We start from the raw sequence: 26,265 nt of genomic DNA on the forward strand, positions 1-26,265 counted from the left end.
AACGTGTGTGTGGTTGGTTCAGGTGTTTTGTCATGGTAGTGGAAGTTATAGTGATAGTACTGACTATAGTTGTAGTCCAGTGAATGATACTCAAATTCAGGTAAAAGTGATAAACAGAGAGGAGATTCAGCAACCTTTGGAAGACAATGGAATTCAATAAATAAAAGCTTCATTGTTAAAAGTAGAACCGAAGCGTTTCGGCTGTTGGTCTTCCTTCGGACTTTTAAACATACACAGGGAACTATCATGTACAACCAGGAAAAGTCTCACAAAAAGGTTACATTCAAATGGAATCTAGTGGAACTCATCCATGACCAGGTCAAATAGAGATACGGAGGGAGGTCAACCAAATTGCCTAACAGAAAACATCCCTATCAAATGTCATAATACTTTACTGCAGTACAACAACCCAAACGTAAGCAGGACCGGATGTCAGTGTTGATCCACGGAGCATTTTCAGTTTGTTTTGGCAATTAGCATCATGCCTTTGGCTTTGGCTCCCTGGTCTGAGAGTTGATAAGACAGGATAAAAATCCAATCAAAGCTGATTGTTTAGCTCTATGATACGAGCCGCTTTCGAGGACAGCTTTGATGCCTTCTCGACAGGGCTTAACCTCCCAATAGCAATAGCAGTGGTGAAGACAGACGCTTGGAATTAACAAGATAGTAGACTCGCTGAGTGACCAGATATTTTGACGTGGGGGGGAGAGGGAGGGGGGGGGGTGTATTTTAAGCCTAGTCGTCTCAGCACAATCCAAGCAGCTCGGCCAAGCCATCCACAGCTCCAGAACACGCTGTGAGGCGACATTTAAACAGGTCCAAACAGTTTGCCCGCTTGGGAGACAGTCAAGACAAAGAGCAGGATGGAGGGAGGGAGGAGGAGAGGAGGGGTGAAACAAGTTGTGGGAATGTCACTGCTGTAATTGGAATCAATGCGGCATAAAGTGGGAAGAAAAAAAGCAAAGTCCATGGGAACGTCGGAACGGAAAGTATATGAGAGGTCACGGTCAGGGAAGGATCATTTGGTCATAGAGAAATATTCACAACTTCATGTCATCAACAAGAAAATGCTTAGGACAAAATTAGTGTAACTCTCACATTAGCATTTGTGGTTGAATAGATCCAACAGAGTGATGGTGCTACAGACATGGGTTCACTCAAGCGAAATGATGAAGTTAGTGTTTTCCCAGTCAAACCACAAATCAAAAAGACATAATGTGCCTGTTTCTATTTGCCATTTACTTTGGTTGATACATTTCACTGTGTTAACTGAGTGTCTGTGAATTAATATAACAACTCAATTGTTCTACCAGTCTATAGCACACTACTGTAACACAATAGTGTGACTAACAGTATAGTATATCGGGTTTCCCAAACTCTGTCCTGGGCTGAATAACCAAGTCATCATCAAGGTTTGATTATTTGAATCTGCTCTGTAGGGCAAAAAATAAAACGTGCACCCGGGGGGCCCCAGGCCCGAGTTTGGGAAACCCTGCAGTATATCACCAGAACAACAATAGAGGAAAGGGGAGCAGTGGAGCTTGTAATGCCAACCAGGAAACAGCAGCATTGTGGAGGAGATGAAAGCTGATTCAGTGAGGATCTGAAGTCTCTCCTGGGCATGGAACCAGAGGTTCATTGTGAAACAGCTACAAAAAAAATCCTCTTTCCCCTCAGGCCAGTAACTGGTTGGCTAAAAATATCCCCACATTTTCTCAATCACACTCTGTCCTACTCCGACACAATACAGGAGCTTCCAGAGCTAAAAGGCATGACAGAGAAAGGAAATAGGCCACCCTCTCAAAATGTGTGGAACATCATTTCTTTTCTGCCCTACTGCCGTTGGAAATGTAATTAATCCTTCTGTGATCTGTGATTTTATTTTCTTGTTTTGGTGATCCACGAACTCTTTTCCCTTTCCCTTGAGGCTGGGTTCTGTGCTGTGTATGTATGCTGGGTCTGTGAGATGGTGTATATATAATAACGTGACCAGAATTCTCTCTGCTTACTTTCTGAACACTCCATTGAGATGAGTAAATATAGAATATGTTTTTCATTAAGAGCCAATGGAAACACACCCATAGGGGACTTCTTAAGTTGCCTCTAATCGCTATGAGAGCTGATCCTGAAATCGAATCCAAAAGCCGTCATACAGTGACCAACCGATATGTATATTTATCATTCAAACATCTCTTTTGAAGCCTAGTGCAGGGTAATGCGAGGTCTCACAAAAATGTGTGACGCGGTGAGAGCGTTTATTTGGCAATAAGACCCTGTTATCCATACAGAAACCCATTTTTTTTAAGTAGATAAATTCAGATTAGATTCTGTGCAGTATATGTATATCTCAAGTCAATGTTTGCGTTTAATATCGTAAACGTGAGGGCCCTTGTTTGAAAAGCCCATATTCAGACTGAGGCAGTCTGTTTAACGTTATCAACAAATTGGAAGCCAATTTCTCTTCCCTTTTTTTTTGTTTACCCAGAAAATAAATGAACTTACATAAACAGAAGGGGAAAAAATGAATCGTACCTTGACAAATAATGAAAGAAAAGGCTCCTGGCTGACAGCCAATAAATTAGTTTTCTGTCAAATTCTGTTAGCACAGAGTCATCAAACAAAATACTCCCATTTAACAATGAAGAGTAAACAAAATGTGGGATTTAAAAACATATATTATCTGTTTCTCCAGGTTATGTCCACACACAGGCCATACTGTTTCTCCAGGTTATGTCCACACACAGGCCATACTGTTTCTCCAGGTTATGTCCACACACAGGCCATACTGTTTCTCCAGGTTATGTCCACACACAGGCCATACTGTTTCTCCAGGTTATGTCCACACACAGGCCATACTGTTTCTCCAGGTTATGTCCACACACAGGCCATACTGTTTCTCCAGGTTATGTCCACACACAGGCCATACTGTTTCTCCAGGTTATGTCCACACACAGGCCATACTGTTTCTCCAGGTTATGTCCACACACAGGCCATACTGTTTCTCCAGGTTATGTCCACACACAGGCCATACTGTTTCTCCAGGTTATGTCCACACACAGGCCATACTGTTTCTCCAGGTTATGTCCACACACAGGCCACACTAGATGAAAATAAGTTTAACTGTTGGATCCTATTTTTGTAAAAAATAAAAAGTGATCTGTGAAGAGAAAAAAACAGACATTGAATATCCCTTTGAGCATGGTGAAGTTATTAATTACACTTTGGATAGTGTATCAATACCCTCAGTCTCTACAAAGATACAGGCGTCCTTCCTAACTCAGTTGCCGGAGAGGAAGGAAACCGTTCAGGGATTTCACAATGAGGCCAATGGTGACTTTAAAACAATTAGAGTTTAATGGCTGTGAAAGGAGAAAATTGAGGATGGATCAACAACATTGTAGTAACACTGTCATGACCCATATATTTACACCTGATGTGACATACAGTATATTGCTTTATTTTATGGCCGGTTATGACGCATTCATATGTTTCAAAACCTACATTTATTCAAATGTGTCAGATGTAATCACTGCCAAAGGTAATTCTAACATGTATTGACTCTGGGGTGTGAATACTTATGTAAATGAGATATTTCTGAATTGAATTTTCAATACATTTGCAAACATTTCTAAAAACATGTTTTTACTTTGTCATTATGGGGTATTGTGTGCAGATAAATATTTAATCCATTTTGAATTCAGGTTGTAACACAACAATGTGGAATAAGTCAAGGGGTATGAGTAACGTTTTGATGGCACTGTCAATGTGACATATTATACAACGGTGTGTCTAATCCTGAATGCTGATTGGTTAAAACCGCATTCCAGCCGGTGTCTATTCCACAAGTTACCACCGACTAAATCTATGACGTTAAAATGCCTATTTACTCTGTTCCATCTGGCTGCGCAATCTGCTGTCTCATCAGCCCAGCCAGGCAATTTATAAACTTGATCTCCACTATAAAAAGCATCAAGACATTATCTCACATTTCTTTTAGACTAACATTTAGATTTCAACAATGGAGATTTGTATAAACCTTGCTGTCTGTCTCTCCAACATTTCCAACATTGTTTCAATATTCAAATTCGACCTCCAGCTGTCCCATAGCAATAAATGTTTTGGGAATAGGGAAGTCTGAACGTTTTGAAGTCTTTCCAGCTTCAGTTTGAATTGATTGTATTAGCTGTGTAGTTGGCTAGCTCCTGTGAACAACAGTGTCTTGACGAGAAAACACAGCTATGCCAGGTGATATCGTGCCTCATCAGCTCCTTGTTATGAATGTATCCAAATAAATGTCACAGCTTAAAGAAATGTTAAACAGCTTAAACAAATGCTAATGCAGCTACTTCGTTGTTATTCTGGCTACACTGTTTAACGTGACTGTAAGTTAGCCGTAATTGGCTAGCTAGCAAGCAAGGGATAAGAATGTTCCCAGCCAATATGGCAATGGAACATTTAGAATGAATTCCTGGGTCGCGTCTGTAGACACTCAACAAAAAGACTGAACGACTGGGTCGCATTTCTGGCAACCGAACCGATAGAACGAACAGCTTGGGTAGCAACCCTAGATTTGTGTCAGGACTATTTCTTGTGGAAGGGTGAAATTGTATGAATAAAATCATTAAAATATATTTTTTAATGAAAATGTCAATCATTATTTTAATATGTTGGTAACCCGTTGTATAAAGGTGATTATGCCCTTGAAGCCAGTGTTTGACTGTCACACCCTGACCGTAGAGAGCGTTTTATGTCTCTATGTGTTTGGCCGGGTGTGGTTATCAATCAGAGGCAGCTGTCTATCGTTGTCTCTGATTGAGAACCATACTTAGGTACCCTTTTCCCTCACCTGTTTTGTGGGAAGTTAACTTTTGACTTTTGTTCAGGGCACATAGCCCAAAGCTTCACGGTTTGGTTTTGTTCTTTGTTTTGTCGGCATCATTTTTAGTAAAGAGAAAATGTACGCTTACCATGCTGCACCTTGGTCCAGTCCTTCAGCCAGCCGTGACATTGACTTCGTCTCGTGCCTAACACCCGTGCCAATATATCCTCCAAACACTGGCTTCTTGGGCAGTATCACTTAATTATATAATGCTATGTCATCAAAAGTGACATTCAACTAATGTCAGCCCAGGTGAAATATACTCTAACTACAATGGGTAGATGTCACTATTTTGACATCCTCTAATGATACAATGTTGCAGTGCCAATATGTTTACAATATAATAGCATCATACACCCCACTTGCCATACAGCATTAAGACATGTGTAGACTCTGACATCCCTTATAATGACACCGGCTCAATTGTTCATTCGCCCTCTACCATCAGTTCCATGTAAGCACCATTGAGCTCGGCTGTTGCACTTCCATCAGTCAATGTATTAAAAATGAAATGAGTAAATAGGAAATTAATAAGCTGAGAGATTTGAGCGTGTGGGCTCCACCGACACTCGGTACTCTGCCACTGGGGGACATGGTTCAATACGATTTGCATGAAACTTGAGTGGGGAAAAATAGACCCGAAATAAATTATCTATTAGAACTCCACAGGAAGAAGGTTTCACTTTTCCCCTATCTGCTGTTCAGCATCATTTTCCCTCATCACAATTAAAGCGCTGTATATTTTCCTACCACACTAATAACTCATTTTGCTTATGGACAATATCATATTCAAACTGATGTACAAACAACTTGAAGTTTATAGTATCATTTCATTCAATTGAAAAAGTTAGCTGCTATGAGTTCAGGGTATGGAAAGTGGTGTTTTGCATGACAAAATGATATGCATACTGTAGAGTAGAATATCCTTAAACCATACAGGAAGGGGCCTCCATATTGTAATTGGATTAGGATACTACAATATGTCATCCAAAGGACAATGACTAATGTAGCACCGTGCTCAAAATTACAATAGCCGCCACCCCTTTCCTATTTCTCCCCTAACGGGAGTACATGGTCGTGAATTGTGGGTATACCTATGGGGTTTACGGCAGTTCATAAAGCCTTACAAATGACCACAGAAGACCATTTAAAGGCTGTGTTAACCCACCCTTGCAGTATACTGTAAGTATCCAAAGTTCTCATACCCTCATCTGTGTCCAATTAAAATACTCTCCCTGAACCCTTCTTTCCACTGAGCACAACCTCTGGACCCATATCCCCTGTCCAGGCCCTGCCCTGTGTCATTAGCTTTCATAGACCCATAATGAAAATGCCGGCAGGTCCCCTGTCCGCACCTCTCCCACATTTCTTCCCCCACCACCCTCCTTTGTGGAGAGCAGAACCTATGGACCATACTTTCCTTCCATCTCTCTCTGCTCTGGGCCTAGTATCATTAGCAGTCCTAGCTCACAGTGCTCCACTGTGGAGCCCCGGGGGCACAGCCTTGCGCCTTAATTACCTAACTAATGAGTCATTGTGAGAGGCCTGCTGGTGCCGTGCATTGGCCCGCCACTCGCTCAGAAGTAAACAAAAATGCACGCTCTCTAAGACTTAGGCACACCAACCCCGGTAAGCACACAATCTCTCAAACACACACAAAGAGACAGACACGCACACACATGTATGCTTGCTCTCTCACACGCGCGCACACACACACGGGCATTCACACCTTGTGCTCTGGCGAAGTGGGAGATAACCTGCTCCTGTTCCCTTCTCAGATACAGTGTTGAAGATGACCACATTCTAATCATTTAAAACTGAACTACTGCCAGGGGTCATGTTCCAGAGGGAGGAAGAGTCACTGCTAGCTTGCAAGATGCTGTTACAGGCAAGTCTTATGACAGCTTACACAGTGGCACCGTAACAGACTGCATCATGAGAAGAGTAGGCGGTCATCGAGAGACTGGACCCATCCGAAGCAGGCATAATTGATGAAGAGCTTTGGTTTAGTGTGTCGTTTGACTAGGCAGTGAGTCTCCAACAAGGACTGCTAAAATGCTCATGTAATTGTACTTTTGAAGTCTAGACAGTGCATTTAAGCGTCCATCTGTAGATCACCATGTACATATGCATCCCCTGCTACTTTCAATCTCAGCACAACCACACATAAGCTTATAAAAGAGCGGAAAAGCACAGAGTTAACTAAAAGCTCCCTCTTTAAAATGTCTAAACACTGTACGTTGTGATGGCTAAATGAAAAGGCGCTCGGCGACTTGATGGAGGGAAAACTACCTGTAATTTGTTCTGCCAGTAAAAAGGTTTATAAATAGGAAAAAAGGGCTCTCTGGAATTAAGTCTCTCCCTCCATCAGATTTTCTTGACAGGAAGTCTCTGAAGCAAGTTTTCTGAGAAAGTAGATCTGTTGACAGCCCTGTTGCTCGGAGACGGGCAGCTCTTGAGAGACAAGCAGTGTTAAATAAGCAGGCGTTTATCAATGCCCATATGAGTCCATTGACGACATTCAGCAGTGCACCACAGCAGACCTGGGTTCAAATAGTATTCTGAATCTTTCAAATACTTTAGCTGTGTTTGACAGAGGTTGCCTGGCCGCAATTGAACCAATCGGAAAATAAATCCCAAAAGTGAAAACCCTGCCCACTTGGCACTCCAGGCAGGATCAAGTAAACACTCAAGATCTCAAATACTATTTGAACCCAAGTCTGGCTCCACAACAGTACAAGAGTTTCTCCTTCCTCCCTTTAGGTTTGAGTCCATTTCCACCACATTTTCTGACATTAGGGTTCCATTGAAAGAAGCCACACTTGAATAAGTGAAGTGTTCAACGCCAATTGATTGGAAGATCCAAAATTAGAATTGTAAAATATGGAGATTAGAATTTGACAAAGTAGCTTGTGATTAACATAAGGATTAGACCCCTTCAACAAGGCTAGATTTACATTCCTTATTTACAGGCACCTTGTCCCTGGCATCAAATGCATTTCTGTTTACTCTCAAGTCCATAATCTTCTTTACTTCTGTTCTTGGTTTATATAATGTATGAGAATGTTTTGGGGAGGGATACCAATGACCACAGCTCCAGCTGTGAGAATATTTCTTCTTAGGAAAACATGGGTAATATGTCTTAGTGAAAAACGAAATAGTTTTTATAATGCCTACCGACTGTGTTTGTACTAGATGTATAAATCACCACCACTATGACTATGGGATCATATCTTTCCATATAGAGAGATATTACAAACCACAAGGCTGTATGTTATGTCTGTCTGGTTACCTGTGGGTGGCGGAGGTTGTGTGCGTGTCTGTTTCTGTATTGTACGTGGGTGGAAGGCGGTATCCACATTGATAATGACATGCAAACAGCCCTAGGTCCCCGGCATTCCTCTGGGATCACCAGTTTGAACATCTCATGTAGTGCCCTTGGTACGGAGAACCAACTGCAACTCAATACCTAAAGCCTAGTTAAATAAAAGGTCCAAAATTTTAAATAATAACCCAATGGAGTAGAACACCTCGGTGCAGTAGTAGACAATGTAGTGGTATACCTCAGGGCTGAGTACAAGCCCCATATCAAAGGCTGTGAACTCGAATATGTTTGATGATAAAATGTGGCTGCATAAAACTATCAATGAGGTGTTACATGTTTTTCAGCTGAACACAGGCCTCTTGAGAAACCACATGCAGTACCTTCTGAAAGTATTCATACCTCTTGAATTATTCCACATTTTGTCGTGCTACAGCCTGAGTTCATAATGGATTACATGTATTTTTTCTCCCCCATTTACATACACCCTATAATGACAAAGTGGAACATGTTTTTAGAAATATGTGTTTTGTTGGATTTTCCCCAAACATAACGATTTGTATTCAGAAATTGCCCCCCCCAAGAATTAAGTTTTACTTTGTCTTATTGCAAACAGGATGCATGTTTTGGAATATTTTTATTCTGTACCGACTTCCTTCTTTTCACTCTGTAATTTAGGTTAGTATTGTGGAGTACTACAATGTTGTTGATCCATCCTCAGTTTTCTCCTATCACAGCAATTAAACTCTAACTGTTTTAAAGTCACCATTGGCCTAATGGTGAAATCCCTGAGCGGTTTCCTTCCTCTCCAGCAACTGAGTTAGGAAGGACGCCTGTATCTTGGTGACTGGGTGTATTGATACACTATACAAAGTGTAATTAGCTCAAAGGGATGTTCAATGTCTGCTTTTTTTTTACCCATCTACCAATAGTTGCCTTTCTTTGCGAGGCATTGGAAAACCTACTGGTCTTTGTGGTTAAATCTGTGTTTGAAATTCACTGCTAGACTGAGGGACCTTACAGATAACTGTATGTGTGGGATACAGAGATGAGAGTCATTCAAAAAGCATGTTAAACACTATTATTACAGAGAGTGTGAGTCCATGCAAGTTATTATGTGACTTGTTAAGCTAATTTTACTCCTGAATTGATTTAGACTTGCCATAACAAAGGGGTTGAATACTAATTGACTCAAGACATTTCAGCTTTTAATGTTTAATTAATTTGTAAAAATGTCTAAAAACATAATTCCACTACGAAATTATGGGGTACCTCAATTTAGTCCATTTTAAATTCTGACTGGTAACACAACAAAATGTGGAAAAAGTCAAGGGGTGTGAATACTTTCTGTTTTCACAACTGTGTAGAGTAGATGATCCACTTCTATGTGCAGCCGGCCCTGTAAAACATGTGTCTGCACCTGCACACACGGTGTGAATCATCTCATTCTCTTACATAGCAGTAATAAATAACTCTACTCTTCCTCATATTTTCCATAGAGATGCACTTAGTATTTGCAGTAACAAAAGTTAGGGAGACATATGGGAAACAAGAGGACCCCAAACTCTAACTGATTCCCCAGACTGAGTCTGAAGGGGCCAGTGGGATACATCAAAAGACACTATCCTAAATGAATAAACAGATACTCTAATCATCCACACCCTCTTCAGTAGTCATTAACTCCCATTACAGAAAGCCCTGTACTCACACCTCAGTCTCCCAGCAGATGGGAGCTCCACCAGACAACAGGTGGTAGATCGTCATGGAAACCATCCCCGGCACTATAATGATTGAACCCATGGAAACAATGCCTGGGACCTCGCTAACAACTCAGACGTATGAGTGAAATACGAGACAGATCTGCAATAATTACAGAATGTGTCTATGATCTTTATTATAATTAATTGCTTACAGTGCCTGCGAAACACCATCTTTTGTTTGTAAATTACCAGAATAGATTGCTATAGACATAGAGGATTATTATATATATAATTGACGCTGTGATACCTACATACTTCACAAGCGATGTACTGAATTCTTGGAGGACAAGACCCGTGTTCCCATGAATTATGAAATAAGTCAAATGCAGGAGAATGACTGACTGAAAAACATATGAATATATTATTAAAGAGAACAGATAGAGACGACTAGTGCTACGTACGATTGACTCCGTTTACACAGTATGAGAGACAGGCTCATGGAGAAAGCACACACAACCAGTGTGTGTTGGTGAGGTGGGCTCAAACCTTGACATTACTATTTAGAGAAGACGTTTTGTCAATACGATACTTTTTCTTCTGTGTGGTTTTCAGAGAACCCACACGGCCCAACGGAGTCGAATGAACACTGTTTAGCAAACATTTCCCCAAGTTTGTCGATAGCTGAGGATAAGTCATCAGTGGGTAGGCTACTCTCGTCCTTCAGGTTTATTTGAGGGTTGATGATTTCTCAGTGGAGTCTTGTGTTGGTTCTCACAGCAGAAATCTGAAGAGAACCCCCTCCCATATCTACATCGATCTAATGAGATATAACTAATGAATATGCTTTTGAAAAGTCAGACTTTTCATAACACGCCAGCTCAGAGGAATTCAAACAGCTCCAGAATGTCTGAAGCTCAACGTTAGTGGTTGATGGGAGAGCATGGCTATAGGATAAGCAGCAAGTAGCATGGCAGTCTTGAGCTGTGCGTGTCAATTATTCAGTGACACTTTTTGAATGACAACTGGAATTCCACTAACTGAATGAGAATGAAGATGAATGAAAAACAACTGCACATGTTCAGATCTGTCATTTAAGTGTGCACATGCATACACTCTCAGTACATTCTGTATCTTGTCATTACAATTTCAAGCTTTCACAGAAAACCAATGCCTCATGCACATTGAGGTGAACCTTCAACCACGACCTCCTTTGAAAACAGAAATGTTCAAACCTAGCTTTCAGGAAGTGAGGTCAAGATTCTCCAGAATGAGGACACTTCCTGTGAACAGTGAGCAACAACCCAGTGCTGTCTTTATAAAGTCCAAGAACAGCCATGAGAGGATACAATATATCCTCTTTTTATAGCAGACAAATATCATTGTTCCTCATTTGGGTTGTGTGAAGGCTGGGGCAGAAGTGTTTGGTTAAATTGAGCTTGTTTACTCCTCAGCTATCTTTGCCTAGATTGCATTTCAACACAATCAATACTGTCATATTGGATCAGAGCAACAGGATAATACGACCCAATAAAGCTGTGAGGGGGCGTATAGGGGGTATTGTGTATCAGAGTAGCGGGAAGAGGATGGAAGCTAGGATCGAAAATGGGGTTGGTAAAAACAGGCATTCAAACACACACGTGCAACATGTGCACGCACACACACACACACACATTCTTACAGTATATTTACAAACACATAATGCACACAGACCCCACACTCAGAAATCCCTACACACCTCTAGAGAGATAAAGAGAACTAAATAAGACAGGTTTATATCTGGGCTGCCAGTAAAACCAAATCATGAACAGACTATTTGCCTCCAAGAAGGAGAAGGGACATATTTGTATGTACACATATTTCACGTAGCAAATGAGATTCCGTTCACCACAGAAGACAGACCCTGAGACACAGGAAACAGTATTTGCAGAATAAGAATAATTCCCTCCTGCAGAATCAAGGCTAATCTCAAACATATTGCCTCAGACACAGGCTCAGATACAGGAGGTAGAGAGAGAGGGGGAGAGGAAGGAACTGTACAGAAATCTGCGTTTCCTGTTGATGAAAACGTTGTCAGCAGTTGCTCTTGTTTGAAGCCTAATGATTAAGAACCTGCTGAGTTTTACAATGTCAGACATTTTAATGCTGCTCCAACACATTTTCTTTTAAAAACAATAGGCTGGTATTTGACTGCTTGAGTGGTCCAAAGCAATAGTAAGGAACATTCAGCACTACATAATAGCAGAGTAGCAATCATCTGTTGCTGTATGGACACCTGTAAACATATGCCTTCTGTATCGAGCAACCTCAAAGGGTATTTATATGTGGCGTATTTACAGAATAGTTCAACATCCTACTTACAGTGTATGACATACACTGAGTGTACAAAACATGATGAACACCGGCTCTTTTCATGACATAGACTGACCAGGTGAATCCGGGTGAAAGCTATGATCCCTTGGAGGTGGATTTAACAAATTACATCTCTATCAGTGTAGATTAATGGGAGGTGACAGGTTAAAGAAGGATTTTTAAGCCTTGAGAAAACTGAGACATGGATTGTGTATGTGCGCCATTCAGAGAGTGAATGGGCAAGACAAAATATTTAAGTGCCTATGAACGGGGTACGGTAGTAGGTGCTGCTGGGTTTTTCAAGCTCAATTGTTTCCTGTGTGTATCAAGAATGGTCCACCTCCCAAAGGACATCCGGTCAACTTGACACAACTGTGGGATGCATTTGCATCAACATCGGCCAGCATCCCCGTGGAAGGCTTTCGACACCTTGTAGAGTCCATGCCCCAACGAATTGAGGCTATTCAGAGGGGAAAAGGGGGGGTGCAAACGCTATATTAGGAAGGTGTTCTTAATGTTTTGTACACTCAGTGTATTTGGTTACAAATTGAACCTAGTAGGAGCTGTCTGCTATCCAAAGCCTTCTGTGGTTTATTGATTGACAGAGTATGCTAATCCAACCAGTAACATCAGAGGTTTCCATCGCTATCACAACGTCTACAGTTGAAGTCGGAAGTTTACATACACCTTAGCCAAATAAATTTAAACTCAGTTTTTCACAATTCCGGACATTTAATCCTAGTACAAATTCCCTGTCTTAGGTCAGTTAGGATCACCACTTTATTTTAAGAATGTGAAATGTCAGAATAATAGTAGAGAGAATGATTTCTTTCAGCTTTAATTTCTTTCATCACATTCCCAGTGGGTCAGAAGTTTACATACACTCAATTAGTATTTGGTAGCATTGCCTTTAAATTGATTAACTTGGGTCAAATGTTTTGGGTAGCCTTCCACAAGCTTCCCACAACAAGTTGGGTGAATTCTGGCCCATTCCTCCTGACAGAGCTGGTGTAACGGAGTCCGGTTTGTAGGCCTCCTTGCTCGCACATGCTTTTTCAGTTCTGCCAACAAATTGTCTATAGGTTTGAGGTCAGGGCTTTGTGATGGCCACTCCAATACCTTGACTTTGTTGTTCTTAAGCCATTTTTCTACAACTTTGGAAGTATGCCTGGGGTCATTGTTGATTTGGAAGACCAATGTGCGACCAAGCTTTAACTTCCTGACTGATGTCTGGAGATGTTGCTTTAATATATCCACATAATTTTCCTGTCTCATGATGCCATATATTTTGTGAAGTGCATCACCAGTCCCTCCTGCAGCAAAGCACCTCCACAACATGATGCTGCTACCCCCGTGCTTCACGGTTGGGATGGCGTTCTTCGGCTTGCAAGCCTCCCCCTTTTTCCTCCAAACATAAAGATGGTCATTATGGCCAAGCAGTTCTATTTTTGTTTCATCAGACCAGAGGACATTTCTCCAAAAAGTACGATCTTTGTCCTCATGTGCAGTTGCAAACCAAATTCTGGCTTTTTTATGGCAGTTTTGGAGCAGTGGCTTCTTCCTTGCTGAGCGGCCTTTCAGGTTATGTCAATATAGGACTCGTTTTACTGTGGATATAGATACTTTGTACCTGTTTCCTCCAGCATCTTCACAAGGTCCTTTGTTGTTGTTCTGGGATTGATTTGCACTTTTTGCACCAAAGTATGTTCATCTCTAGGAGACAGAGCACGTCTCTTTCCTGAGCGGTATGACGGCTGCGTGGTCCCATGGTGTTTATACTTGCGTACTATTGTTTGTACAGATGAACGTGGTACCTTCAGACGTTTGGAAATTGCTCCCAAGGATGAACCAATGTGGAGATGGAGGTCTACAATTATGTTTCTGAGGTCTTGGCTGATTTCTTTTGATTTCCCCATGATGTCAAGCAAAGAGGCACTGCGTATGAAGGTAGGACTTGAAATACATCCACAGGTACACCTCCAATTGACTCAAATGATGTCAATTAGCCTATCAGAAGCTTCTAAAGCCATGACATAATTTTCTGTAATTTCTCAAGCTGTGTAAAGGCACAGTCAACTTAGTGTATGTAACTTTTGACCCACTGGAATTGTGATACAGTGAATTATAAGTTAAATAATCTGTCTGTTAACAATTGTTGGAAAAAATGACTTGTGTCATGCACAAAGTAGATGTCCTAACCGACTTGCAAAACTATAGTTTGTTGAAAAAGCGAGTTTTAATGACTCCAACCTAAGCGTATGTAAATTTCCGACTTCAACTGTACATTCACACTTTAAGGCAGATGTGCATCCTACATGGGGCGGCAGGTAGCCTAGTGGTTAGAGCTTTGGACTAGTAACAGGAAGGTTGCTAGATCAAATCCCCGAGCTGACAAGGTCAAAATCTGTGGTTTTGCCCCTGAACATTTACATTTACATTTAAGTCATTTAGCAGACGCTCTTATCCAGAGCGACTTACAAATTGGTGCATTCACCTTATGACATCCAGTGGAGCAGCCACTTTACAATAGTGCATCTAAATCTTTTAAGGGGGGGGGGGGGGTGAGAAGGATTACTTTATCCTATCCTAGGTATTCCTTAAAGAGGTGGGGTTTCAGGTGTCTCCGGAAGGTGGTGATTGACTCCGCTGTCCTGGCGTCGTGAGGGAGTTTGTTCCACCATTGGGGGGCCAGAGCAGCGAACAGTTTTGACTGGGCTGAGCGGGAACTGTACTTCCTCAGTGGTAGGGAGGCGAGCAGGCCAGAGGTGGATGACCGCAGTGCCCTTGTTTGGGTGTAGGGCCTGATCAGAGCCTGGAGGTACTGAGGTGCCGTTCCCCTCACAGCTCCGTAGGCAAGCACCATGGTCTTGTAGCGGATGCGAACAAGGCATTTAACCCACTGTTCCTAGGCTGTCATTGTAAATACAAATCTGTTCTTAACTGAATTGCCTAGTTAAATAAAACAGTGTGTCTTGGAATATAAAATACCCATAATCATTAGTAGTCCTACAGGCTCATTCATTTGTCATACCTCTAATGTTTGGATTAGGTCATGGGATCCTAGATTTGTGGTTGGGGTCAACATCTACCCTAAGTGTGTCTTTTCTGTTTAGGTCATATCTACATTATAAACAGCATGTTGAATGGAATCGAGCATGTTTCATCTGTGCAGGTGCATCAAAGCTAGGACCGAGAGACTGAAAAACAGCTTCTATCTCAAGGCCATCAGACTGTTAAACAGCCACCACTAACATTGAGTACACACTGACTCAACTCCAGCCACTTTAATAATGGGAATTGATGGGAAATTATGTAAAATATATCACTAGCCACTTTAAACAATGCTACCTAATATAATGTTTACATACCCTACATTATTCATCTCATATGTATATGTATATACTGTACTCTATATCATCTACTGCATCTTTATGTAATACATGTATCACTAGCCACTTTAACTATGCCACTTTGTTTACATACTCATCTCATATGTATATACTGCACTCAATACCATCTACTGTATCTTGCCTATGCCTCATATATCTTTATGTAAATATTCTTTATCCCCTTACACTTGTGTCTATAAGGTAGTAGTTTTGGAATTGTTAGCTAGATTACTTGTTGGTTATTACTGCATTGTCGGAACTAGAAGCACAAGCATTTCGCTACACTCGCACTAACATCTGCTAACCATGTGTATGTGACAAATAAAATTTGATTTGATTTGATTTGATTTGTGCCATGCAAACACTTCACCCAATGAGAATATAATGGTAATCTAAAGTAAAACCTGATGACCGTGAATTCACTTCAATGTCATTCCCCGAGAACCGACCGCTGTTCAATTCTCCCTCTCGGAGTGGTGAACCGGGATAAATTCTGGCTCCCCGCATCCAGGGGCTAATCTCCACTCAGAACACACGACGGTGTTCTACAATTCCACTGACCTCTCATTTCCGTGCTCCATATTCCCGCTTCCGATCAGAGCACAGGCGGAACGCCGCTGCTTCTACATGTCAGTCACACGGAGCGGTGAGGAAAGCTTATATTAACAAGAGGACTTCAGGCTCTGGGGGTTTTGCATATAAATAATGTGTCTGGAGCCAAGATGAAATCAAATGGTGTGTGCGTGCGTGCGTCTGTCAGCTGGATTTGATTTCAAGGACAAAATCTCTGTAGCTATATGCTGTCTACTGGAAACTAACATAAGTGTGTTTTCAATTTTTCATCCTCTTGACATTTTAAACATTTGAAATCACATTTTAGGAAATAAAATACGTGCCAGGCACTCCAAGAGCCTTTCTATGTGTGTACGGTGAGATGGTTTCTTTCCACACCGGTTAGCACAGCACTCAGTTTGTCCTTTCCCTATGGGGCCATGGTGTTAATATCAAATAATTCTTGCCTCTTTGTTTCAAAGCCATTTTCTGAGGTAAATGAAAGGTAGCAGCATGGCTATGTTCGTGAATGTGAGTAATATACTTACATAAAACTTGGGGTTATAGCTTGCTAGCTAAGGCTGCCTGGTATTTACAGTGGCAGTTTATTAAAAGCTCATGACACATTGCTCTTCATACCTTGGTCCGGTCTTTATGTGGCTCAACATGGCCCCCTGTCATTTGGTAATTTAAGGGCGCTTTCACATATCCCCTTATGATCCGGATCCTGGAGCGTTTGGTACCCTGATCCGTGCTATAAAGCATGTGTGAAACGCAAACGAACCCTGGCTGAAATGAATCCTGGACCTGTGTGAGTAGCGGGACCAAGATCCAGGACCAGAGTACCAGATATCGTGACACAGCAGCACGAGTTGCGTGGAACTTTCTTTCCCAGTTGTAAACACGCTAGCTTGCTAACGTCATGGAGAATGTGCATCTTGATAATCGCACCCTGAAACTGGTATTTTCAGGTCTTGAGAAAGCAAAACGTATTCTGTAGAATTGCTCCAGGAAACCGAACCAGGGTACCAAATTACATTTGTGAAAACACCCTAAAAGTATCTGGCGGTGCTATATAGTGCCTGTTTTAGAGATACATTGAGCTATGGACATTTGGAAACAAATAAACTAGAACATTTGTAATCTTCCAATGTCCTAATTGTTTGCCTCAATTCTCCTAGATTTGATTAGTTGAAAGTGTTTGGTTAGAGCTTGTTGCTGAGACCAAAACACTTTTTAGAACAAGAAAGTATAAACCCGGATACACAGAGGCCACATTTACATTACAAAGGCCTTATACCCAAGTAATTGGAATAAACAGGCTAGTTAGTATATACAGCCATGAGTACGTATAGTGCACTTCTGTGATCATATGAAATGTTGTGTATTTTGTAGGAAACAGCACTAAGAGTTGCAGGAACTATGAAACTCCCTGTAGCCTAGTCACATGCCTGGTACAATATAATTACATACAGTAAGTTATCCCCCAACAGTTACCCTAAAAACTGCTTAGGTAATGTAAGGATTTTCAGACAGACCCAAACACTACAGGGACACAACTACACAGACTCAGTATAGTCCTAGGAGACATAAACAGACACAGCTTTAAAAAAGAGCGAGGCAGAGAACTGAGAAAGAGCGAGCTAGCGAGAGACAGTCAGACAGACCCAGTGGGGGTGGGGGGGAAGAGGAGAGAGAGAGAGAGAGAGAGAGAGAGAGAGAGATGCACACATACAGCCCCAGACACCCAGATGGTGTATCTTAGTGCCCATTCTCTCCCCGTCAGATTGACTAGCTAATGGAGTCTAATAAACTGTCACAGCCAACACACAGCACACTACATCTCCCAGCTTCTCCCGGCTCCAGAGGGCTGCATCTCCCACCAGCACACCACCACTCACACTGTTTGAATTGTAACTTCTCATGGAGGGAAATAAAGTGATGGCTATATTTATCCCCAGCTTCCATAGGTCTCTGCTGCTCACCCCATATACCCGCCCCTGAGCCATGAGCAGAGCAGGTCTCAGGAAGCAACACCCCAGCTTCCATCTTATCAACACCTCAAATTGCAACAAGAAACGCCTCTGTTGGCTGCGGGTGTGTGAGTAGGTGGGAGAAGGAGATGGAGTCTATTATGGTGGAGGAATGTATGTCAATCTAAGTGTGAGGCGGCGGGCAGCATGTTCTGTGGTTGAAGTGCATGTCAGTTTAATTTCTGGTACTGAACTTGAACAAGATGATGGACAATATGATTGTTCAGCATATCTTTGGTGTGTAAAAAGAGAGTTGGAAAACATTATAATTTGGTATTCTTACTGTAACAGTGATTTAGTACGTTTTTCAAACGGCTTAGAAATAACCACTGAATTGTCTCTGAAATTTTGCATGTCTTACCGTCTTTCCCGACGAGGAAGTCGACGTATTGGTATGTGTAGGCTACGCCCACCTTGGTCTCCACCTGTGGTCTCTTCAGGGTGGAGTAGATCTTCCCTGGACTGCTCTCCTCTGATGGCTTCAGCTTCCTCAGTCCACAGCCCATTTCCCCAGAGTGTGTGTGGACCCTACATAGGGAATAGATGGGGCAGAATGAGATGTGTGTGTGTGTGTGTGTGTGTGTGTGTGTGTGTGTGTGTGTGTGTGTGATAAGGTGGGTTCATATATTTGTCCTATTTCACACATGTACAAGTGTTTATTAATACACTTGTGAATTTGAAATTAGTTTTTTTGCATATCCTAAATCCCCTTGAGACACCCTTGAAGAGTGGGGTCATGGCCAGGGTCTGCCATCACCTTGTTTGCTCTGGGATTTAAACTAGCAACCTTTAGGTTACTAGCCCAACGCTCTAACTGCTAGGCTACCTTATGCTTGTGTGTGTGTGAAACTGGACACCAGTCCCCAAAGCATAAGACATGTTCAATTTAGGGAGAGATGGATTAATCTCTCTATCACACACACCTACACACACACACACACACACACACACACACACACCTCACGTATGGGGCCCCAAGGGAGTCTCAGAGGGAAAACCAATAAATAAAAACATGCTGGATAAGCGGCTCCAAATAAATAAATAAATAAAGCATAAATGAGCTTGATTTTTCATGGGTTCCGGAGCCCTCGTTCCCTGGGGGACAAATTAACAGAGACAACCGTGAAAGACTATGGAAAGGGGCCTCTAAAGAGCCTGTGCACCGGGTGTCACCCAAATGGCTTGTGACAGCGGTGCTGCATCTCCATTGGCTCAGGCTGGCACAGGTAATATCCCATTGTGCTCTGCTGATTAAACCTGGGAGGGTGTGATGGGGGTTCCAGGGGGCGCCGGCCCCCCAGCTGATGAGGAACGCACTGTATTATGTTCCCCTCTAATTATACGCCGTTCCGGGCTTCGCCAGCGGACTAATCCAAGAGGCCGTGGCGGAGACAGGAGGATAGGGGGGGGGGGGGGGGGACAGGAGCGAACCGGTGCTCTGTTAATGAGGTGAGCAGGAAGAATGAAAAGGTGAGAATCAATCAAGGGAAAAAGAGGAAATGGGTGGCTGGTTGGAGATTGTTCGCTAGAGAGACGAGTTAGGTAATGCATGGCAAGTAGAGTCTGGAGAGATAGGCCACTGTAATTAGACCCTGTTGAATAGAAGTGACGAGAAGAGGGAGATGACAGAGATTCAAAAGTATTGTCATGAGAGCCACTGTCTTCCACAACACCTACATAGATATCCGTGTTTGTATTATGAAATGAAATGTGTGTATCACCTATAATCTTTGTCTCTTTTTAATAAATGTCATACGTGTGCATAACATGTATAATTTATAACAATACAGGCAATGGCTTTCAAGTCAATACAACCAGTGGCATACCACAGTTTTATTGACCATCTCATACTATTCTACACATTTTGCAATGAGGCTGAGAGACTTAAGCATTCTTTAAGCATATTTCCTGCTATTCTACACATTTTGCCATGGCTTATGTCCTGCCTTGCAGTGGCTGCAGGGCGTGTAGTACACCAGTGAATACAAGGAATGCTTGCAGGATCTGATGTTTTGTATTTTTGTAAATATGCTTCAAAGAAGTTTTAAAATTGGTTTTTAAATGTTTAAAATAGAACTCGGCGAGTCATCTCCGGGAATTGTGTAATTTCTTCTCTGTCTTTAAACTGGGGCTCATGCCTCAGCTCCAAAATCAAGAGCACACATTTCAAATCCCCAAAAAAACAGATCTTCCATTTCCCTAAAAGTGTTCAATTTCTCCAAAACAGCCCCCCAGGACTGAACTCTAAAGCAACTCGGCTCAATGACATCACCATTTTTCTGTCATCAAAGAAAACAGGCGAATACTACAGTAAAATATCCATAGTTTTTAATATTATCTCAGATGTGCTCTGTCTAAGTTCCAGTGAACTCCGGAGAGAGGCTCCGTAATGTAATGTACAGGAAAGGCAGAAGAAGTCTGAACAAAAGAAGAGAGAAAAACAAAAGGCTGAACATTTTTGAAAAACGTAGGGGCTCTTATTCGTATAGCTCCTGGAGACCAACGGGGGGAGTGAGGCGAGGCCAGGGTATTTTTAGAGTTGACAGAAGAAGTGTGAGATGTTTATGATTTTCAGAGGGACTGTTTTCCCTCTCAAACGTCTCTTCAGAATCGAGGTGCATGTTCTGAGCATGCTCTGTCTGAGCTCTGCCTCTATGGGCCTGCTTTGGTTAATCTCCTCTGCTTTTCAGACTGACAGCGAGGGAGTTTGGGTTACACCAACAGTCCAAATAACGGCTCGATATTGTCAGAAAAACAGAAAGGCATTGATTCCTTGCTGAATTAGTAACGATCGGTTCACTGTTTCTTTCCTTCTTTTGTTTGGAGTTAATTGCATTTGAGGTTTTACTCGATAAGACTTTGTAAGGCAAGATGTTATAGAAGTCCAAAGGGTTTGTTGTAACTGGATGTACTTAAATAGGATGGATATACACTGAACAAAATAAACGCAACATGCAACAATTGAAATTATTTTACAGTTCATATAAAAGAAATCAGTCAATTTAAATATATTTTTTGGGGACCCTAAGGTGTGGATTTCACATGACTGGGAATACATATGCATCTGTTAGTCAGATACCTTAATAAACAAGGTAGGGCGTGGATCAAAAAGCCAGTCAGTATCTGGTGTGACCACCATTTGCTTCTTGCAACGCATCTCCTTCGCATTGAGTTGATCAGGCTGTTGAGTGGGGTCTGTGGAGTGTTGTCCCACTCCTCTTCATTGGCGGATATTGGTGGGAACTGGAACACGCTGTGGTAAACGTCGATCCAGAACTGGTGAGGATGACGTGCATGCAGTTGAGCTTCCCTGAGATGGTTTCTGATAGTTTGAGCAGAAATTATTTGGTTATGAAAACCAACAGTTTCTCCAGCTGTCTGGGGCTGGTCTCAGACCATACATTGTTGGTTAAGGGCTTGTAAGTAAACATTGCACAGTAAGGTCTACACCTTCGGCGCATGTGACAAATAACATTTTATTTTATTTGAAGAAGTCGGATTTGGAGGTCCTGGGCTGGCGTGGTTACACATGGTCTGCGGTTGTGACACCGGTTGGACGTACTGCCAAATTCTATAAAACGACATTGCTTATGGTAGAAAAATCAACATGAAATTATCTGGCAACAGCTCTGGTGGAAGTTTCTGAAGTCAGCAAGCCAATTGCACGCTCCCTCAAAACTTGAGACATTTGTGACATTGTGTTGTGTGACAAAACTGCACATTTTAGTGGCATTTTATTATTCCCAGCACAAGGTGCACCTGTGTCATGATCATGCTGTTTAATCAGCTTCTTGATATGCCACACCTGTCAGGTGGATGGATTATCTTGGCAAAGGATAAACACTCACTAACAGGGAAATAAGCTTTTTGTGCTTATGAAACATTTCTGAGATATTTTATTTCAGCTCATGAAACATGGGACCAACACTTGACATGTTGCATTTCTATTTTTGTTCAGTGTAGAAAGTCATGTTTGTTAGCCATGAACCTGTTTGGAACGGAATATAACCGTCTTAATGGTGCTGGACCCTAGGAAGAGTAGATCCTTAATAAATATAGAATTCAATGGTTAAACATCCTTCATAACCTTCCAACGTCTCCACAGTTGCTTAGCACAGAATTTATGTTATATCTGCGTGGGAGTAAACTTAATACATGAGTTAATAATGTACGATGATTCTGTAAATATTTGGTTGGATCAGATATGGGCAACAATATAACGAGTGATGATTCATTAACCTTCCATAATGCTGTCTAATCATAAAATAATTTGTCTTCTTGGAAGAGTCATGTAAAGACACAAATCCCTGAGAACAAAGCTCAACTTGTGATGAAAAGATCTATTTGGACTAGAAAGGATTAGAGAAGTGGTCACCAACCGTTTGATCGGATTCTAAGTTGATCACCAAACATTTCAGTAAAAAAACAACGATAAAGCCTTGTGTTCCTATTTTTTGACTTAGAAAGTGATGTTGACTCAGAAAAGGTTGGTGACCGCTAGATTAGAGGAAGAGTTATCCATCTCCAAACTTAAAGGGTGGCTGAACTTCCTGATTTGGCCTTGTTTTTCGGCTTGGTCATTAAGAAATGCAGCGGACATGACAATCAAATAAACGTTTGACTCCCATCGATGCCACATAGGCAGGCTGTATTCAAAACTAAGAAGTTGGTTTTCAGGGGCAGACGCTTTTTAAAACACGGCCATCTCTTACATTGCCTCCGTTTCTACCCCGGACTTCTGCCTGTGTCTACCACAGTAACCCCGATTACCCCGGTTCTTAAATGTGACAAATAAAGCAGTTGTGCAAAAGGCGCAGTTTCCTGGCAGCTGCTGTGTTGTCCACTCAGGGGGGAGAGTGCTCTCAGGGGCCCGGAGCAGGGCCATTCCCTGTTTGGACTTCCTCCCTCCTTCCTTCCTTGGCTTCTCACCTGGGCGGGACAGTGGACAAGGAGGATAGGAGCAAGGGGCCCGACAGAGGAAAAACAGAGGTGGGCTGGGATTTAGGTTGCGTTGGTGACCATACTACAGCAACAAAAACAATTAGACCAGTTCTAATATTACATAGCTTGAAAGCCCTGTAGTTAAGATGAAAACAATGACCATAGCGCAATCCCAAATACCGGGGCTTCTCTGAAAACTGGAATAGCTTTTTTGAAAAACCACAGCTAGACACAGTTTATTCAATATAAATCTCCAAGGACAAGACATAATGACACACATAAAGAAAGAGCCTTGCTGAAAGATGAGGGGAGATAAGTGCTGGTAAAAACAGAGTGTAGTAAACAAGCATCTGCTTGAGCCTCTCCAGTGCTTCAAGGCTGAGTGTCCTGGCTGGCCCGGTGGTTGGTTCGATCTGGTTCCAGCCAAGCCATCCCTCTATCGTCTCAAGGCCTGGGCACAGCCGGCTACATATGCTGCACCCAGACACACATGTACTGTAGGGAGCTATTGCCATGGGAACCAGCCCCTTTAGAACTACTTCCCCTCTCAGGGGAATAATAGACACCAATATCTCTATTTTCCTCTCTCCAAGGGCTATGCTCTCGTCTCTCCCTTCTCTTTCTCTCACTGCCTGTAAGGTCTTCTCTCTAATTTCCTCCCAGTCTCTGTCTTTCAGGTCTGTATTTTGCATTTGCTTTGTTTGACAGTCATTATCTTGATAAAGTATGTGTAATCTCTTCACTCTGGGTTTTATACAATACCCTGAACTCAACGCATTTCTAAATCTATCATGCATAAACATTGCAATGGATGAGTCCGATCATGACTAAAGTGAATGGCACACAGCAAGAATGGAAATAACATTGCGAAAGAGGAAAATCTGGTTAATAATATTATATTTTCCAAAACATAGGCACAGAGATTTCAAGGAATGACTCATTGTTTTCATGCAAACTTGCTGGAGGCGGGCCATTTTTTTATTTACAGCCAACTGAAGCTTTGCTTTTCAGATACAGTATTCGACAAGTCCTTGAACATTACTTGATCAATACTGCTGCAAGTTCTTGACCACCCAGTCAATTTTCCTTCGAGACATGCAGTATCAAAGGGAAGTTTTCTTCCTCGCTTAGCGACTACAAAACAAGTGAATACTGCATACCACCATGTTTTCCTTCCAGCAAAGGGACTTCTCTTAATATCCATTCTAAGTACTTTCAGGCTATGCCAAAGGCTTGAATAAATTGGTCTCTTCAAAAGCCCATCACTAAAGAAAGAAAAAGGTACAATCTTTGCCACAGATCATGTACTGAAGCATTTCAAAGGACATAGATGTGATGCTTATGCAAGAGTATAATCCATTTAGACTGTCATCGCTGTCAGGAGAAATGCAAAGAATTACCCGTCATCTTTCAGCAAGTAATCAGGCTAAGCTGTTTACCCAAAAGGCCTAAAATACGGTGGGTAGGTACTTGTAGGGAGGCAAATAGGGATAAATAGAGTATGTGTGGAATTGTGTGTGTGTAGAGTCTTTCAATATGGAAATATTCTTTCAGTAATTCTCAGTTTTGGTTCTTGTTTAAAATATGTTTTATGGGAAGACAGAACTATGTTCAAGTACTATCCCAGCTAGCACAGTGAATCTGGGCCAATTCCGGCTGAGAGTCGGGGCACTCGGCTGAGAGTCAGACACGGCCGATGTCATGTGGCCCAAGTCTGGGCCCCCTTCGGCAGTATTACTTGTGGCTAGGATGTGGGTTTGAGCTCGGGCTGATTCCGGTGTGAGTTTTCTGGCCCAAATGTATTACTTGGGCCTCAGACTGATTCCAGTGAGAGTTATCTGGCCCAAATATATTACTTGAGGCTTGGGCCGATTGGGGGCTACTCTCTGGCAGATGATTACACGGGCTGCTTTATATAACATTTAATTATTGATTTTTCCATATTTTCTCATTGTGTCTGTGATCAAAAAATACAATGAACAATTAAATGAAATTCTTTAAGAGTCCTGTGTAGTATTTGAGTATTTTGATACTTTGTGCAAGGCAATTGATAAGCATTAAAATCTTTGTGGATGGAGCCTCCTGAGTGGCGCAGCAGTCTAAGACACTGCATTGCAGTGCAAACTGCGTTGCTACAGATGCTGGTTTGAGACCTGTGCCGGCTGCAACCGTGAGACCCATGAGGCGACGCACAATTGAGTTAGGGGAGGGTTTGGCCGGCCAGGATGTCCTTGTCCCATCGCGCTGTAGCGACTCCTGTGGTGGGCCAGGCACAGGCACGCTGAAACACAATTGTTTTGTGGATGGGTGGGTATAATTTGTATGTATAAAATGTATAATAGTAATATTTAAAATTACTAAATCGGGTAATTTTGTATACATGTATTTAAATTAGCATCAGGCCGCTTCTGGGGAGATTCTGGTAAGATGCTGGCAAAGTCGGCTGAATTCCGTTAAATGGAAACGGTTTAAAATCAAGCAAGACTTTCCAATTCTATTCAAGCCAATTCAATTCAAATTCAACTCAGGACCTGTTTGGCCCTGTTTGGCCCTGTCCGGGGGTGTCCTCGGAGGGGGCCACAGTGTCTCCTGACCCCTCCTGTCTCAGCCTCCAGTATTTATGCTGCAGTAGTTTATGTGTCGGAGGGCTAGGGTCAGTTTGTTATATCTGGAGTACTTCTCCTGTCCTATTCGGTGTCCTGTGTGAATCTAAGTGTGCGTTCTCTAATTTTCTCCTTCTCTCTTTCTTTCTCTCTCTCGGAGGACCTGAGCCCTAGGACCATGCCCCAGGACTACCTGACATGATGACTCCTTGCTGTCCCCAGTCCACCTGGCCATGCTGCTGCTCCAGTTTCAACTGTTCTGCCTTATTATTATTCAACCATGCTGGTCATTTATGAACATTTGAACATCTTGGCCATGTTCTGTTATAATCTCCACCCGGCACAGCCAGAAGAGGACTGGCCACCCCACATATGCTCTCTCTAATTCTCTCTTTCTACTACCTGACATGATGACTCCTTGCTGTCCCCAGTCCACCTGACCGTGCTGCTGCTCCAGTTTCAACTGTTCTGCCTTATTATTATTCGACCATACTGGT

The 26,265-nt window shown here is 42.2% G+C and overlaps 1 protein-coding gene across 2 annotated transcripts in view; it reads right to left on the bottom strand.

The window, feature by feature from the left end:
• The window catches only part of LOC115141117 (raftlin), a 66,792-nt gene that overhangs the window by 38,008 nt on the left and 2,519 nt on the right, over positions 1-26,265 (bottom strand). For both annotated transcript variants that reach the window (XM_029679765.2, XM_029679764.2), the window contains exon 2: positions 18,586-18,752. In XM_029679765.2, the coding sequence (XP_029535625.2) occupies positions 18,586-18,730 (145 nt within the window). In that variant the 5' untranslated portion in view covers positions 18,731-18,752. The remainder of the gene's footprint in view (positions 1-18,585; positions 18,753-26,265) is intronic.

This window comes from Oncorhynchus nerka, linkage group LG14, assembly GCF_034236695.1.
Source record: "Oncorhynchus nerka isolate Pitt River linkage group LG14, Oner_Uvic_2.0, whole genome shotgun sequence".
Taxonomy (NCBI): Eukaryota; Metazoa; Chordata; class Actinopteri; order Salmoniformes; family Salmonidae; genus Oncorhynchus; species Oncorhynchus nerka.